The sequence below is a fragment of the Octopus sinensis genome, linkage group LG6, assembly GCF_006345805.1.
Source record: "Octopus sinensis linkage group LG6, ASM634580v1, whole genome shotgun sequence".
NCBI classification, from domain to species: Eukaryota; Metazoa; Mollusca; class Cephalopoda; order Octopoda; family Octopodidae; genus Octopus; species Octopus sinensis.
This window is the reverse complement of record NC_043002.1, coordinates 89,255,265-89,269,786: the sequence shown is the minus strand read 5'-3', so window position 1 is coordinate 89,269,786 and position 14,522 is coordinate 89,255,265. Positions and strand designations below refer to the sequence as shown.

Here is a 14,522-nt window from a genome sequence, read left to right as displayed (position 1 = left end):
TTCATAACTGAATATAAAGTAACTTAAAATTATCATAACAATTTTCAAAAGTTCCATTTTGCAGACCTGTGTAATTTTAGGTAGGTGTCTCTAGACACAAACAGGCATAGACACCCTCATAGGCATCTTCCGTCTTGTAGGATGCTGAGAATGTAACAGCTGGAGGGAGAGATGGCTGCTTTAGTAACTGGTTGGTACTCATGCTGGTACTCATTTTCAGCTGAGTAAACTGGAGCAATATGAAATAAAGTATTTGGCTGGTCCAGGAATTTGTGATTATGAGTTGACCAGCTTAACCATCAGGACATACGACTTTATCAATAGATAAAAATAGAAGAAAATCAAATGGAAAAGAGAAACAAATATTCAGGATGCTTAAAAAAAAGTTTGTATGGAGAGTTGGAAATTGATTAACATATAATTATTTTAGCGTATTTCAAAAACTAATTGTTTTATTTCAATTCACAATAATTACATTTAATTATTCTTAACATCATCATCATCATCGTTTAACGTCCGCTTTCCATGCTAGCATGGGTTGGGCGGTTCAACTGGGGTCTGGGAAGCCAGAAGGCTGCACCAGGCCCAGTCTGATCTGGCAGTGTTTCTACAGCTGGATGCCCTTCCTAACGCCAACCACTCCGTGAGTGTAGTGGGTGCTTTTTACGTGCCACCGGCACAGGTGCCAGAGGCTGGCAACGGCCACGTTTGGATGGTTCTCTTACATGCCACCGGCACTGGTATCACAACTACAATTTCCATTGATTTTGATTGATTTCGAAATATTTGTAGCTCCAACCCCATCCACAAAATCTTCTGTTAACTTTTGTAATATTTACCTAACATATTAAATTATTAATCCACCGTAAGTGGTTTTGAAAAAGAATTTCAGCAACATTGAATTATAGGAAAGAATTTATTTTTTGCTCCATGTTAGATTTTTCTTCAGATGAAAATATTATTTATGATTTATTTTTTTTAAAACTCATTAATGAATTCAGGTATTTATTATAATTAATTTGATTTAATACAAATGGAATTACAGATATTTGGTTTTTGTAGAAATAGTGAATCTTCATAAAAAATAATTAATGAAGTAGAAACCCTTTTCCCAATGCATCTCCCTTTTCATAAATGAAAGTGCTTTGTCCACAGTAGAATGCTTCTCCAGCTACTTCAACACAAACTGCTGCCTGATCTCCAATATTAACTGCCTCAATAGGACATCCTGTAAATTCTCCTTGTGTTGTTGAACTTATAAAAGAAACTTTTTCATTCATTTTTATCTGGCCTTTGCCAAGCATCAAAGCAATGCGAGCTGTAACACCTGAACCTGTGGGTGAGCGATCCACCTAAAAAAGCAAAAGGAATTTTGCGATAAAATACATTAATTTTCCTATGAAAACTACGTTAAATAATTACTATAACAAAAAAATGACTTCTTGATTGAATATAGAGAATTATGGAAGTAGAATAAAGTATTTTGCTTAGAGACACAATATAACATTTAGGGTAGAACTCAAATTCATGAACTAAGAACTTCGGTAATGATTTTGAAGTTAACCATTAATAAGTAAGAGCTGTGTCATGTGCTTAACTTTACAGAACCACTGATAAACATAAACTTTGTGTATTGTAAAGTTAGATGTGTTTTCACACCTTTTACCATAAGAGAAATATTTTCTCTATGGTGACTGCAGTATTTAGCAGCCTTTTAGCAGCTGAACTATGTCACAAACATATTTTAACTAACCTAAATTTTGCTTATGCCTAAACACTTTGGTGCTAACAAAATGTTAGCACCAAAGATATTAATACTTGTACTATGCAACTCTAAACAAATGATTGGTTTGTTCTATAATAGATAGCTACTGCCTTCCATCAGGAAATTAAAGTACTAACTTTATGCATTTGATTCCTCCAAGAAGCCTCATTTCCTGCAAATACAGTAAAACTTGTTGTAAGTTAGAATAAGAGGCCGGGTAGTCTTGTTAAGACTCAGTTTGTACTTGTTGCCATGTTCTGTTGCAACTTCTCCATTACACATGCTACAAGTTCTTGCAACCATAATACCCAATTCATAAATCAACATTAAAAAGTATTGAATTGTGATCAAAATACCCAAAGTTCTATGGAACTATTTAAGAATATATCAGGTTTTTGTAGCCACAGAGATTAGCAGTTAAACAAATGTGAAAGCAGAGTGACAGAATTTTTTTTTTGCCAGTAATGATGTAAAGATTGGTGTTTAGGTTACAAATTTCAGTAATGAAAAATTGCAATGGTTTTGTTAATGGTTCAGCTTTATTTCTGAGACACAAATATTAGAACAAAATGAAATCTTGTCTCAGGTAATGATTTGTTTTCAAATTGCCTGAGTTTAATAGCTTAAGGGAAATATTCAAGGAAAGAAAATTGTGTAAAATTAAAAAAATAACTGTAATAAATATTAACCTTACCTCTCCATCAGCAAAAACACAGATGTTTGCTGTCTTTATTTCTCCATTTTTCTCTGGTATCATATCATCTGTAAGAATGGTTCCGTAGAGAAAACTGAGAGCTGGACTTTCAGGATGAATTATTTCTTCTTGTTTCACAGTCTCTACAATTAGAACATTTGAAAGATTAAAACAGTTAATTTATTTTATAAAGAAAATGTAAATGATATGTTTCCTGTTCAAGAATTTATCTATATACATTAGCCAACCAGCTGAAAAATAAAACAATATTTAAATTTTCTCCAGCAATGGCATAAAGGTTAATTACTGACATCTGGAGTACAGAGTAGAAAACTGAACTGATTTACTTAGAATAATTATACAAACAGCTATAGTAAGTAGGTTCATTATCTTTGACTTGTTTTACTTCTAGAATTTATCTGAAACCCAAACATATAAAAGATTCAGCTTGTCTCAAAGAAAATTCTTCATAAAATATTTGGTGCTCCTACACTTTTGCACCTCAAAGAAAGTCAAGTCACTTTTCATACATATGGAATTGTTTGTTCCTTCTCGAGCCATGCCTGGCTCATAAGGGCCGGTTTCCCAGTTTCTTGGCATATAGGTTCCCCACCTGGACGGGACACCGGTCCGTCGCAGGTGAGCTGCAAGATGCAGGAAGAAAGAGTGAGAGAAAGTTGTGGCGAAAGAATCAGCAGAAGTTTCGCCATTACCTTCTGCCGGAGCCGCGTGGAGCTTAGGTGATTCGCTCATAAACACACACATCGCCTGGTCTGAGATTCGAACCCGCGATCCCTCGACCGCAAGTCCGCTGCTCTAACCACTAGGCCATGTGCCTCCACATATACATATGGAATGCTATGTTTCATTCTTTTTTATAGTTAATTTTATGGCAGACAGACCAATCTAATTCATATAAATGAAATACAGTCTTTAGTTTGAACATGAGCAACATGGCTGTGTGATAAGAAGCTTGCTTCTCAACCACATGATTCTGGGTTCAGTCCCACTGCATGTCTTCTACTATAACCTCAGGCTAACTAAAATCCCTTGTGAGTGGATTTGGTAGACAGAAACTGAAAGAAGCCCATCGTATGTGTGTGTGTATTTATGAGTCTTTGCCTCCTCCTCCATCACTACTTGACATCCAGTGTTTGTGTTCCTGTATCTTAGCAGTTTGGTAAATGAGACCAATAGAATAAGTACCAGGCTTAGCAAAAAAAAAAAATAAGTACTAGGGTCAATACGTTTGACTAAAAATTCAAAGTAGTGCCCCAGCATGGCCACAGTCTAATGACTGAAGCAAGCAGAAGATAAAAGATTAACTAAATCAACTTGTTTATGAAAACTATGTGAAGAAGATCTGTTATTAGTCTTTACTGAAGCTTTTAATAAATAATATATGTCTTAAATTAGGATGAATGTAGCTGTAATTTAGCCCCAGGAGGCATCGTCTCCAGCTGGCTATACGACATGATCTGTGTCCTTATATTTTCGAACAAGGGAAACTAGCACTCCCACTCAGCTCAAAACAATATCGGTGTATTGCGATTTCTGGGTTATTTTCTTCATCGCAATACACAGATATTGTTTTGAGCTGACTGTGGGTGCTAGTTCAAAAATATAGCCAGCTGGAGACGATGTCTCCTGGGGCTAAATTACAGCAATATTCATCCTAAACTAGGACTACTATGTTATGTTGGCAAACAATCTTTACTCCAAAGTACTGTTGCTGAATATCTCTCATTGTGAGATTTAAAAATAGTAATTTTCTAACAACAATGTAATTAAGTGGTTTTTGTACTGTATTAGGGTGCAGAGGTTTCCAAAATACAACATCTGATTTGGCTTGGCGTTCAGCATATACTTGTGGTTCTTGTGGATATTTGTAATTAACTCTACTACAATATTTGTTATATGATGGGTCAGAGTAATCATGTTGCAATCTATACTAATTTGAAATAAAGTTAATTTTCATTTCCCTCATTCTTGAGTTCTAATAGTTTATAGTTTAGTCCTGATAAGAACAAGGACTATAGCGGGAGGGTTAAATTAATTCTTGTAATAAGGTAGTGAGCAAAGATATTTTGATTAATTAAAATTATATCTGTAGTAATGACAGAAGAACCATTAATTTGATTATTAATTCTGTCAAAAAATGTAGGGAAAACAGCAGCAAAAGTTAAATTAGTTAAAAATAAAATGTGGACATATAAGACAGTCTGATAGTGACCAATGCAGACATGTTTCAAACTAATCAGACCCACTAATGTTATACATAGGTCATATAAAAACATATCCTATTCTTAGACTAGTTTCAGTCTTTGGACTGCTGTCTTGTTAGTGTACCACTTTCAAAAGTTTTGGCAGAAGGCTAGCAATTTCAAGGGCAGGGTAAGTCAAATGGTACTTTTTTTGTTAGTCATATTAAACTCCAGTACTTTGTGGGGGCTTGTACTTATTGCATTGATATATTTACCAAATGTTACCTTTTTGACACATCACTGGTTTTCACACTAGTAAACATAAGCACACATGCACATCATCATCCTTATCATTTTCATATCATTTCTTTTTTCTCATGCTGGTATTCTATGACTTGATGCCTTTCCTGATGTCATCCTATGTTTTTCAAGTAAGATACGTTATTTCATGTATTTGCACATTGAACTGCAGCTGGCAGTTTTGTCCATGGAAGTCATAACCATGTCACCACTGTTGAAACCATGTCAGTGCAAAGATGAACAGAGATAACGCTCACATATTTTATCTATCTAGACACAAAACAGGCTTCCATACAGTTTCTTTCAACTAAACATCTATTATGAGGAAATGGTCAGTTTGAGACTATAAGAGATGACACTTGTGAAAGGTGCCATGCAGTGGAACAGAACCCAAAATCATGTGGTTGAAAAGCAATTTTCTTTATCACATAGCTATATGTCTGTGTCTTGTTAACCCCACAACCATGAAAAACAGAATTAGAAAACAACAAAAGTGGACTACAATACTATGAGACTGAAATAGATGTTTCCTGGATATTTCTTTAAAATACTCATGGATTTTAGCATAAATAACTGAATATTTAGTATGTACAAAATATCTAGAGAAATCAAAATTTTCAAACCAACTTGAAAACCCATATAAGATAAAGGTTTTAAGATGTTTTTTTTAATTGCATTAATTTTTCTTACCAGTTATACAGGTAGCTGCTGATACAAGTTCACGAAACTTTGATTTGTGTAGATCTAATCCAAGATGACTAGCAGGTAGTATTGCATAAAATGCTCCACCATAGCTGACATCCAAAGTAATGGTTCCAAATTTAGGCACATCTACCTGGATATCTAAAATGCAAATTCTAAAATTGTAACATTAAATTTTCTGGCAGCAGATTTTAAATATGACACAAGAATATGTTTACAATGAGAGCAGAAAATATGAAAGATTTTGAAAAGTTAGTTAACAAGTTTGTAAAAGAAAAATATCTAATTATGATACTAAAATTACAATCAATCCACATATTCTAGATGAGTTAGGTACTGTAGTTCTTTCATCCAAATAACCCAAAGATGGGTGATAAACAGCCTTATATAAAATAGCAGATGCAACAAGGAATGTATGGAATATAATGCAAAAGTGAGCATCACTTTTAACTGACATAAGTCATTCAAACTGAATATTTTGCTAGAGTAACTCTTCCTCTATGCAAGAGTACTACTCAATCTCCAGCATAAACAATGTATTTGTGCCATTCTTGGATCTAACTCACAAGTCCTATTTATTGTATCTTACTTCTTCACAGTCACTTTACCTTAACTGTTGTCATCAAGTCATTGTCCCTGAAGACTGTTTTTTATTGGACTGAGCAGATGGAAATTGGAGGGCACCAAATCTGGGCTGTACATTGGAAGGGGAACCATAGACCAGCCCAATTTGATTTGTGATGTTGATTTGTGTGTGGTCACTCATTCCAGATTCTTGTTCCGTCTGTTCTTCCAAATGGATTTTAAAGGTTTTTGAGTGTCTCAATGCACTGCTCATTGTTCACAGTATAACCACATTCCTGATAATCAAGGAGAATAATGATGTTCTTATTCCAAAAAAGCTCTCATTGTGATTTTCTATGCTGATTGATGATTCTTGAATTTCTTAGGCCCTACAGAAGAGATGACATCATTCCATGAACTGAGCCTTCATTTCCAGACCATACAGATATGCCCAACTTTCATTCCATATTACAATTTTGGTAAAAAAAGAAAAAATGTGTCTTCATTGCCTTCAAATACTTCCAACAGATCATAGTAGACTTTGACTCTTTACTCCTTCAAATCAGGTATCGACTGCTGGTGTACCCGTTTTGCATACTATTTTCTGACGCTAAAAGTCTTCTAACATCTCCTGCAATACCTTGTAACCAGTCTAGTTGTGGAGTAAGATTGTGACTCATCTGTCTATGCGAATCAATTCCTCCATTTGTGTCAGTGATCACAGTTGAAGGTCTTCTATTGCATGGTTTGTCTTTAAGGCGGCAAGCTGGCAGAATCGTTAGCACGCCGGGCGAAATGCTTTGTGGTATTTTGTCTGCCTTTACGTTCTGAGTTCAAATTCCGCCGAGGTCGACTTTGCCTTTCATCCTTTCGGGGTCGATAAATTAAGTACCAGTTACGCACTGGGTTCAATATAATCGACTTAATCCATTTGTCTGTCTTTGTTTAGCCCCTTGTGGGTAGTAAAGAAATAGGTTTGTCTTTGATGCTGGTTTCTCCTCCTTTAAACTTCTTCATCTATCTGTACTCATTGCTCTTGTCAATGGAGTCTACTTCATTAAAAACCTGTAGCCTTCTGTGAATGTAGGATAACTTGCACCCCTACCCTTTCGTCAAGAACTCATTGATTGCAAGTTTCTTCTGCTTGGAGTTCATTATTTGCCTGCAATGAAGAGGAACAGGAAAAAGAGTTATTACAGAGGAAAAGTTACTCTACCAACTTTTGTGCAATTTGGAAACCTATGCCACTTAATAAAATGCTATGGTTATTTTTCCATTACTTTTGGCAGAATCCTAATATAATGACTTATAATTTGTATAGGTAAATTATTTTAACCCTTTAGCAATCAGATTTCTCTGTCAAATGTAATGCTTATCTATTTACATTGATGTGAATTGGTCATGCTTTTCCTTGTAACTTTGAGAGTTCAATGACACGATTGTTTATTTTTAGAATAATATTGTAGAGTATGTGCGAAAGGCTGGATCTGAACAGTTTGAAGATAAAACAGGAAGATTATTTCGGTTAGATATGCTAAAGAGTTAAACAAATATATCAATTGTTATTATTTAAGATTAAAAGTAAATAAATGCTTGTCAGTTTTAATGATGAGCATTCAATAGTTCGATACCTGATAAGCTACCTGATCACTGAATTAGTGTGAAGTGGCTGAGTATTCCACAGACATGTGTCCTCTTAATGTAATTTTCAAGTAGAATCAGTATAACTGTGTGAATTCCTGGTACAGTCCAACCAATGAATTTCTGTCTACTTAGTTTCCAGTCACAATGTTTAGGTTGGTCTGAGGAAAATGGTTAAAAGACATTTGCCCAAGACATCATGCTGAGATTGAACACAGAATCTTGTGATTATTAAGCAAACTTTTTTAACATTTGACAATGTTGTGTCCATATTTATGTGATGTATACCTAAATAGATTGTTTAGAGAAAGATATGTTGATACGAAACTGGACAAAATCTAAGATACTTTATAGACAAGCAAAAACAAAGAAAGAAAGAATATAGTTATTGATTTGATCAATAACTATATTATTCTATACTATTTATTGTATTGTTATTGATTTGTTATATAGCTATTGATTTGATATAGTTATTGATTTGATCAAAATAAATTATTTGGTCAATTTCTTTATTATTTTCCTCACAATTTTTATTCAACCTTCTGCTTATCTTTTTACATGTCAAGGATTAAAAGATTTTTACTTTATTCAATGGCTGCTGATGTATAATCCAACCAGTCTATTAATGCAATATAATCTTTCTATGAAACAGATATGACTTTTTATCCCTGATGTTTGAGAAAAAAAATTAAACAAACAAATAAAATATTAACACAGTTGTCATAAGATCTACAGAAACCAATGACACAAAATGTACGGGGATGTATGTCTCATCATGGTTGCTGAATGAATGATGTTATAATAATTGTCCTTACCTCTAGAATGTATAAAAGCTGGAACACTGTGGAATCGAACAGCTGCAGACCGACCATTATTGTAGGAAACATAGGTTTTTACTAAACCACATGGACACTGGATATTAACTTGAGTTTCTGGACAAGTTATTGTTTTCACATAACCTTTATCAACAGCATATCTTTTGGAAAGAAAAAAATAGTAATTAGTTTTATTACTATGATTACAAAAGGTTAAAAGATAGAATTGGTGCAGATTGATTGAATTGTACCATTTGGCTACGGAAGAAGTGACCCTCCCATTTACCACAACATCCAGGATGTGAGAGGGAGCAAAGGAAGCACAGACTGTGGTGTCTCAGATGAGGCACCTATCTCTTACCCAAGGACAAAGAGTAAAACCATCTGGTCTCTTCTCATCACTTCTGAATAATTCCACTGGCTCTAGAACTGAGGGGATATTAACCCAAGCCAGGGCCTGCTTAATGATTAAATTTAGCTCAGTGTAATGACCAGCATTTAGGCTGCAAAACAAACCATAAAGGCCGGTGGAGTCAAGGGGCCTAGTGCACCAACTTCTCAGTCCCCCACAGACGTCAGCTCCTACTGAGTGCAATGGAGATGCGGAACTTCATCCAGACAGAATAAACCACCAGTGTTGGCCACAGGCAGGGTATCAACCCAGGCCCTTGGGAATTTTGCACTTGCAGAGAGAAGACAACATCTTGAAAATTGATTAGATTGATCAAAGAGAGAGTTGAAAGTAGTACCTGAGCACAGATTGTCTCATACTCTCTGCTTCCATCTATCCTCAGCTATATCAGGAACTAACAAACCCAGTGCTCTCCACTGTTGTAGAGCTTCATCCATCTTGCTATTGGAAAGAAGAGGATGTTGCCTACCAAAGGAGAGCAGGCATGGATAGAGGAAAGAAAATGGAAGAGACAGAGACAAGCACTTACGCAAACCTAGACTCCCAAAACGTTTGAGCAAAGCAACCTGGATGTGGGACACTAGAGAAAGTCTGACATTGACCAAGCATTCAAGTTCCCTGAAGATTAGGTGGTCAAAGCATTGGAGAGACAATGAGAATATATAAAAGGAACTAACTCTGAGAAGATACAATGGCTTAGGAATTGACAATTTCCAAGTATTAAAAAAAAACCTTGGTGGACTCAGTTACCTCAAGTTTTTTTAATAGCTGCTCAAGGCTAGCCATCTTGGATAGATGGACTTGAAAGCTCTGTCAGTAATTGGGGTTCCAAGAAATCACCACACAGAACCACAGAGGGGAAGGGATCTGTAAACAGGTTTACAGTCTGCTGAAGTGAAACTGGATGGTTGAAGAACTAGCATTTGGAATTGTTGATGCTAAGCACCCCGACCAAGTCCCTCAATCAGTCCTCAAGGTTACACAGACCTTATCAGGAGAGCGCCCCAAAAAGCATCATCAAATTCAGGTCAGCTCCCATCTTGGTAACGTCATCAATACCCAGTGCAAATAGAGCAGGTCTGAGTGGGTTACCTTGTTGGACTCCTGAGGCAGATGGAATGAGATGGTCCCCAAAGGAGAGATAGGAGGGATCTCGTTAATCTTGCCAAGCAAAGTGGTAGAGCTGTGGGGTATTCTTCCCTATTGCATGGAGGATGATATCCTGACTGATAAAATTGAAGGCATTCCTGAGATCTAGGATGAGGATGATTTTAGGGATCTCAGAAGGCAAGTTGGTGGAAGCTCTAGTGGCATGAGCAGCAACCCCACAACCTAAGCTTTGTACCCACCTCTTGCTGAATTCGGCAGACAGGCAGTTTGAAATCGAGGATACACACACTTTCACTGTGAGCCATTGCAGAGTGCACCCAACTCCTATGGAGAGGAGGTCATCATTGAGCTTTGTAAGACCAAACAATTTAGCCACCATCCCTTCCCCTGGTAGACTGTGATTTATAGGCGTAAGAGGCAAGGAGATATTTTCTTATGCCTATAAATCGCAGCCTACCCATGAACTGGCAAAACACAAACATACCTTGTGTATGTGTGTTCGATATTGTGCGTGTGTGTATAAGATATTAATTAATTGAACATACAGTTGATATATCTCTCTATATATATATAAAGCTGAAGTTGTCTGTGTATGGCAAGTTTGGTAGCCTTCAACTAACACTATCTCCTGCGAGACCCTGCGGCGCAAGTTGACCAAAATTGACAGTATGATAAAAGAAGGTTTGCTCTTCCTTCCGTAGAAGAAAAATTCAAATCGGACCATATTAACACCAAAAATTATTTACATCAAAAAGGTGCTTATTTTCTATGAAAATCCCTATTGTTTACGATTTTTTGACTGATTTGTCAACAATTTTCGGTGTATTTCAACCAGAAGAATGAAATAACAAGCTACATAATGCAAAATTTTTACTTTTCAAAAATTCCAATTCTAACGGGTCGAAACAAACCCGGGCAACGCCAAGCAATACTGCTAGTAATAGTTAAAATTGTAATCTATTTGCGTGTACGTTTTTGTTTTTGTCGTTTTTCCCCCACTTTGTTACCAAGTTGCTGGGTATGTTGGTCGGAATTGGATTATGTTGGTTTGGATGCTTTAATGTATATACTGTGTTGCTGGATCACCAAGAAAAATTAGTTAATGAAAATGGAAATAAATTAGACTGCATATATTTACTTTCAAAACGATGTTCAAGTAAATCACAAGCTTATTTCTACTCGGAATATAGAAACGATTCCCATTATTCTGCCTCTGTCCTAAATTATTTAAGGCTGCATGTTGTGGTTCTGATGGGCATTTAGCTGCTATTTCAGTAGATTGTACGATCAAATGGGGAGAGACAGTGGTTAGACAAAGTGAGTGAAATGGTTGAATTGATATGCCTCTGTCTTGTGTTTACTGAAGAATTTCTTTTAGAATTTGTTCGTCTACTTTACTATAAGTCGATGTGTCGCTGTCTTGTCAACAAACTAATTTCAGGGCTATAGTGCCGTAATAGTGCATGTAGCCTTACACGTAACACAGTGAAAGAGAATTGGCGGACGTCAGGAATAGGTTGCCCACATAAGTTGGAATTTCTCCGTTTTGACGAGGATTTTTCAGATTGTTTTCCAAGTGCCTTTGGAAACGATGAGGGGACAGCATCGTTTTAACTAAAAAAAAAAAATTTCAAAACAATGGGTTTACCTCCCTCAAACCCACCCATCTACAGGCCGATTTTGTGGGCACTACGCACTTAAAAACTATAGGAAAAGCCTTTTCGGGAAGAAAAAAAAATTGGTAAATATTTTCAGACGAAAAAGTGATTTAAGGGAGATTTAGTTGTTGTTTCTACCATATCCCATGACCACCTCTCTCGTTTCTTTCTCACTAAGTTTTGACGTTTTCAGTATGTTTCTCCACATTAATAGCATAAACTTATTTATGCTATTTAAAAAAAAATTTTTTTTTGAAAATCTATGATTTATCAACCCTAACCCTCGCCGGTCCGCCAAATTTCGATATCAAAATACGACAGCAGAGAAAAAGTAATATATCTCCGCTCCAAAACCATTTTTCTTCTTTAGAAATTATCTCTTGTTTCTGTTGATCCTCTCAAATTTCTTCTTGCAGACCTAACATTCTAGCAATGGATGAAATTATAGTTACAAAATGAAATTGTAAAAGATAAAGGGTTGACTCGGGATAGAAGACACGTTACCATTGTTGAAAATTTAGCATATGCCCCTTGTTGTAGGCGAGCATTGGTCCAAAATTCTTACGTGTAAGTGAATGGGTTTCTTCATGTTTAAAACCGCTATTTCTGTAACGATAATTGGGACCGTCGCAAATGGGTCCCCAAAATTGAAAAAGAAATCTTCATCGAATCTCTGATTCCACGTGAATTCTGAAGGGCCGGTTACGTACTGCAAGTTCGGACACAGAAAATTGAAGATATTCAATTTTAAATATTATTTAGAAAAAGTTTGAGTTGTTTCAGGGCGCTAGTTCCGATACCAAAGTTAGGTGTATGAAGATGACGACGAAAATCATTGCAACAATAACATTACTATCGTATGTAGACATGCTAGAAATAGCAACCAATTCTCCCTAAAACCACATCTTTCTCTTTTATGTATGCATGAACCAATCAGAAAGACTTCGTAATCAGGAATGTTAGAAATAGTAGCTAATCCTCCCACATGACAATTTTCTGTCGAATTTGATATGACACCTAGGTATTGCCAGTGACCTGTGTTAATTAACAAATTAATTTGTGTGAGGTAAAATTTAACCTCCTCCAGGTACTAACGTAAAATAATAGTGTTATTCAGTTATTACTCTAAAAAGCTAATGTGGTTATTTTTAAAATTTCATTTGCTCAGTTTAAATTTAGAGAATACATTTCGAGTTTTTCAAAAATTCATCCTTACCTTCCTAATGCAATCACCGCATGTCCACACATTGTACTGAAACCTTCATTGTGCATAAACAAAACTCCAATATCGGCCGAGGGAACGTTAGGTTTGACCAAAATGGCACCGTACATATCAAAATGTCCTCGAGGTTCATACATTAAAAACTTTCGGTAAGCGTCAAGATGCCGTTTAGCATATTTCATTTTATCTAAAATGTTTTCCCCTTCCACTGGTGGAAAACCAGTTTCTATAATCCTTAGGGGTTCCCCTGCAGTGTGCATTTCAGTAGTTGTAATTTTGGTGTTACTATCTATAGTTTGATTTTCAGAAATTTGCTTCTTATTCATCGGTTCTGTCATTTTCTTTTCGTGTTATATACTGGTTATAGAGTTACTTGTTACTTTCTAGGTTGAAGTATCGACCGTATCGTTTAAGCTAGCTCTGTAAATTTCAGTTATCAGGATTTCGAAGGTACAGGTAATTCTGTAGCTGCCCTATTTGTGATATACGATAAGATATCTTGATCATATGTATCTTTTCTCTCGCTCTCAATTTTCGTCAAGCACTTCTTACTATCGCGCCTTTCTTCGCATTCCAGAAATTAATTAAGGCGGGGAGTTTTTATTACTTACTTGACTTTGAGAAAAAATGTACTTTTCTTTTTTTTACAAATGTTCACAACCACACAAAACCTATATCAGCTAAGCAAATGATCTGCTCTAACTGCATTAGAAACATAAGAAGATAATCTGAACACTATGTCAGAAAATTATCACCGTTCTCTTCGAGCATAAAAAAAGACAAAGTTTAGTTGGGGCAAAATGTGTTAGCCAAGATAAGGTACATTTGTCTCTTCAATTTTCCAGAATTACATTTGACAAAAGACTCATACCCACCAATATCCATTCTTAGCACTAGCGTAACTGGTGGTGGTAGTAGGGGCAAGACTCCCCCCCCGCCGCCAAACTACCCTTAAAAAACATTTTTTCCCCATACAACCCCACACTTTTCGGCTACGGGGAATACGAATCTGGGATCTTTACCTTTTGATCGGCAGATTTAGAAAATAATTTTCTGTAACTAAACACTTTCAAACTTCGTATACTGGTAGAATATGTCATATAAAATATCTTTTACTCTTAACGTTTTTGAGAAAAGTTTATATTTACGAAGTTATTTCGTGTTAAAGTTGTCGTATTTCGGTAGATTCAACCAATCAATGACGTGTATTCAGCTCAATAAAATTACTGCCGTTGTTTGTCAACAACAACTATCGGCAAAGTTCTCAGCAGAGCTCCAAAGTATTTTGTCCTGGATAGAAAAGACCCGGTCAGCATCGACCGCCTAAAAAAGGCTCACCTTGAGTTTGAAATATCAACTCCATACTACCAACACATTCTTCAACTAATACCCCCACGTCTGTTTCGTTGATGATAACGCGATCGGGTCGGCGAGT

The 14,522-nt window shown here is 36.0% G+C and overlaps 1 protein-coding gene across 1 annotated transcript; it reads right to left on the bottom strand.

Moving 5' to 3' along the window:
- Positions 1-814: 814 nt before the first annotated feature.
- Positions 815-13,757, bottom strand: LOC115213294 (trans-L-3-hydroxyproline dehydratase-like). Its single transcript, XM_036504144.1, has 6 exons — positions 13,082-13,757; positions 8,686-8,846; positions 5,654-5,806; positions 2,460-2,602; positions 1,088-1,352; positions 815-1,052 (listed from the first exon to the last, which is right to left on the bottom strand). Exons 1-5 carry the CDS (start codon positions 13,423-13,425, stop codon positions 1,089-1,091), a joined length of 1,065 nt encoding a protein of 354 aa, XP_036360037.1. The 5' UTR covers positions 13,426-13,757; the 3' UTR covers positions 815-1,052; position 1,088.
- Between the last annotated feature and the right edge of the window lie 765 nt (positions 13,758-14,522).

Coding starts and splice junctions, on each gene's coding strand:
- LOC115213294 (XM_036504144.1), bottom strand. CDS start 13,425: ATGACAGAACCGATGAATAAGAAGCAAATTTCTGAAAATCAAACTATA. Junction 8,847..13,081: donor GCGGTGATTGCATTAGGAAG/GTAAGGATGAAT, acceptor TCTTTCCAAAAG/ATATGCTGTTGATAAAGGTT. Junction 2,603..5,653: donor AGCAGCTACCTGTATAACTG/GTAAGAAAAATT, acceptor TTCTAATTGTAG/AGACTGTGAAACAAGAAGAA.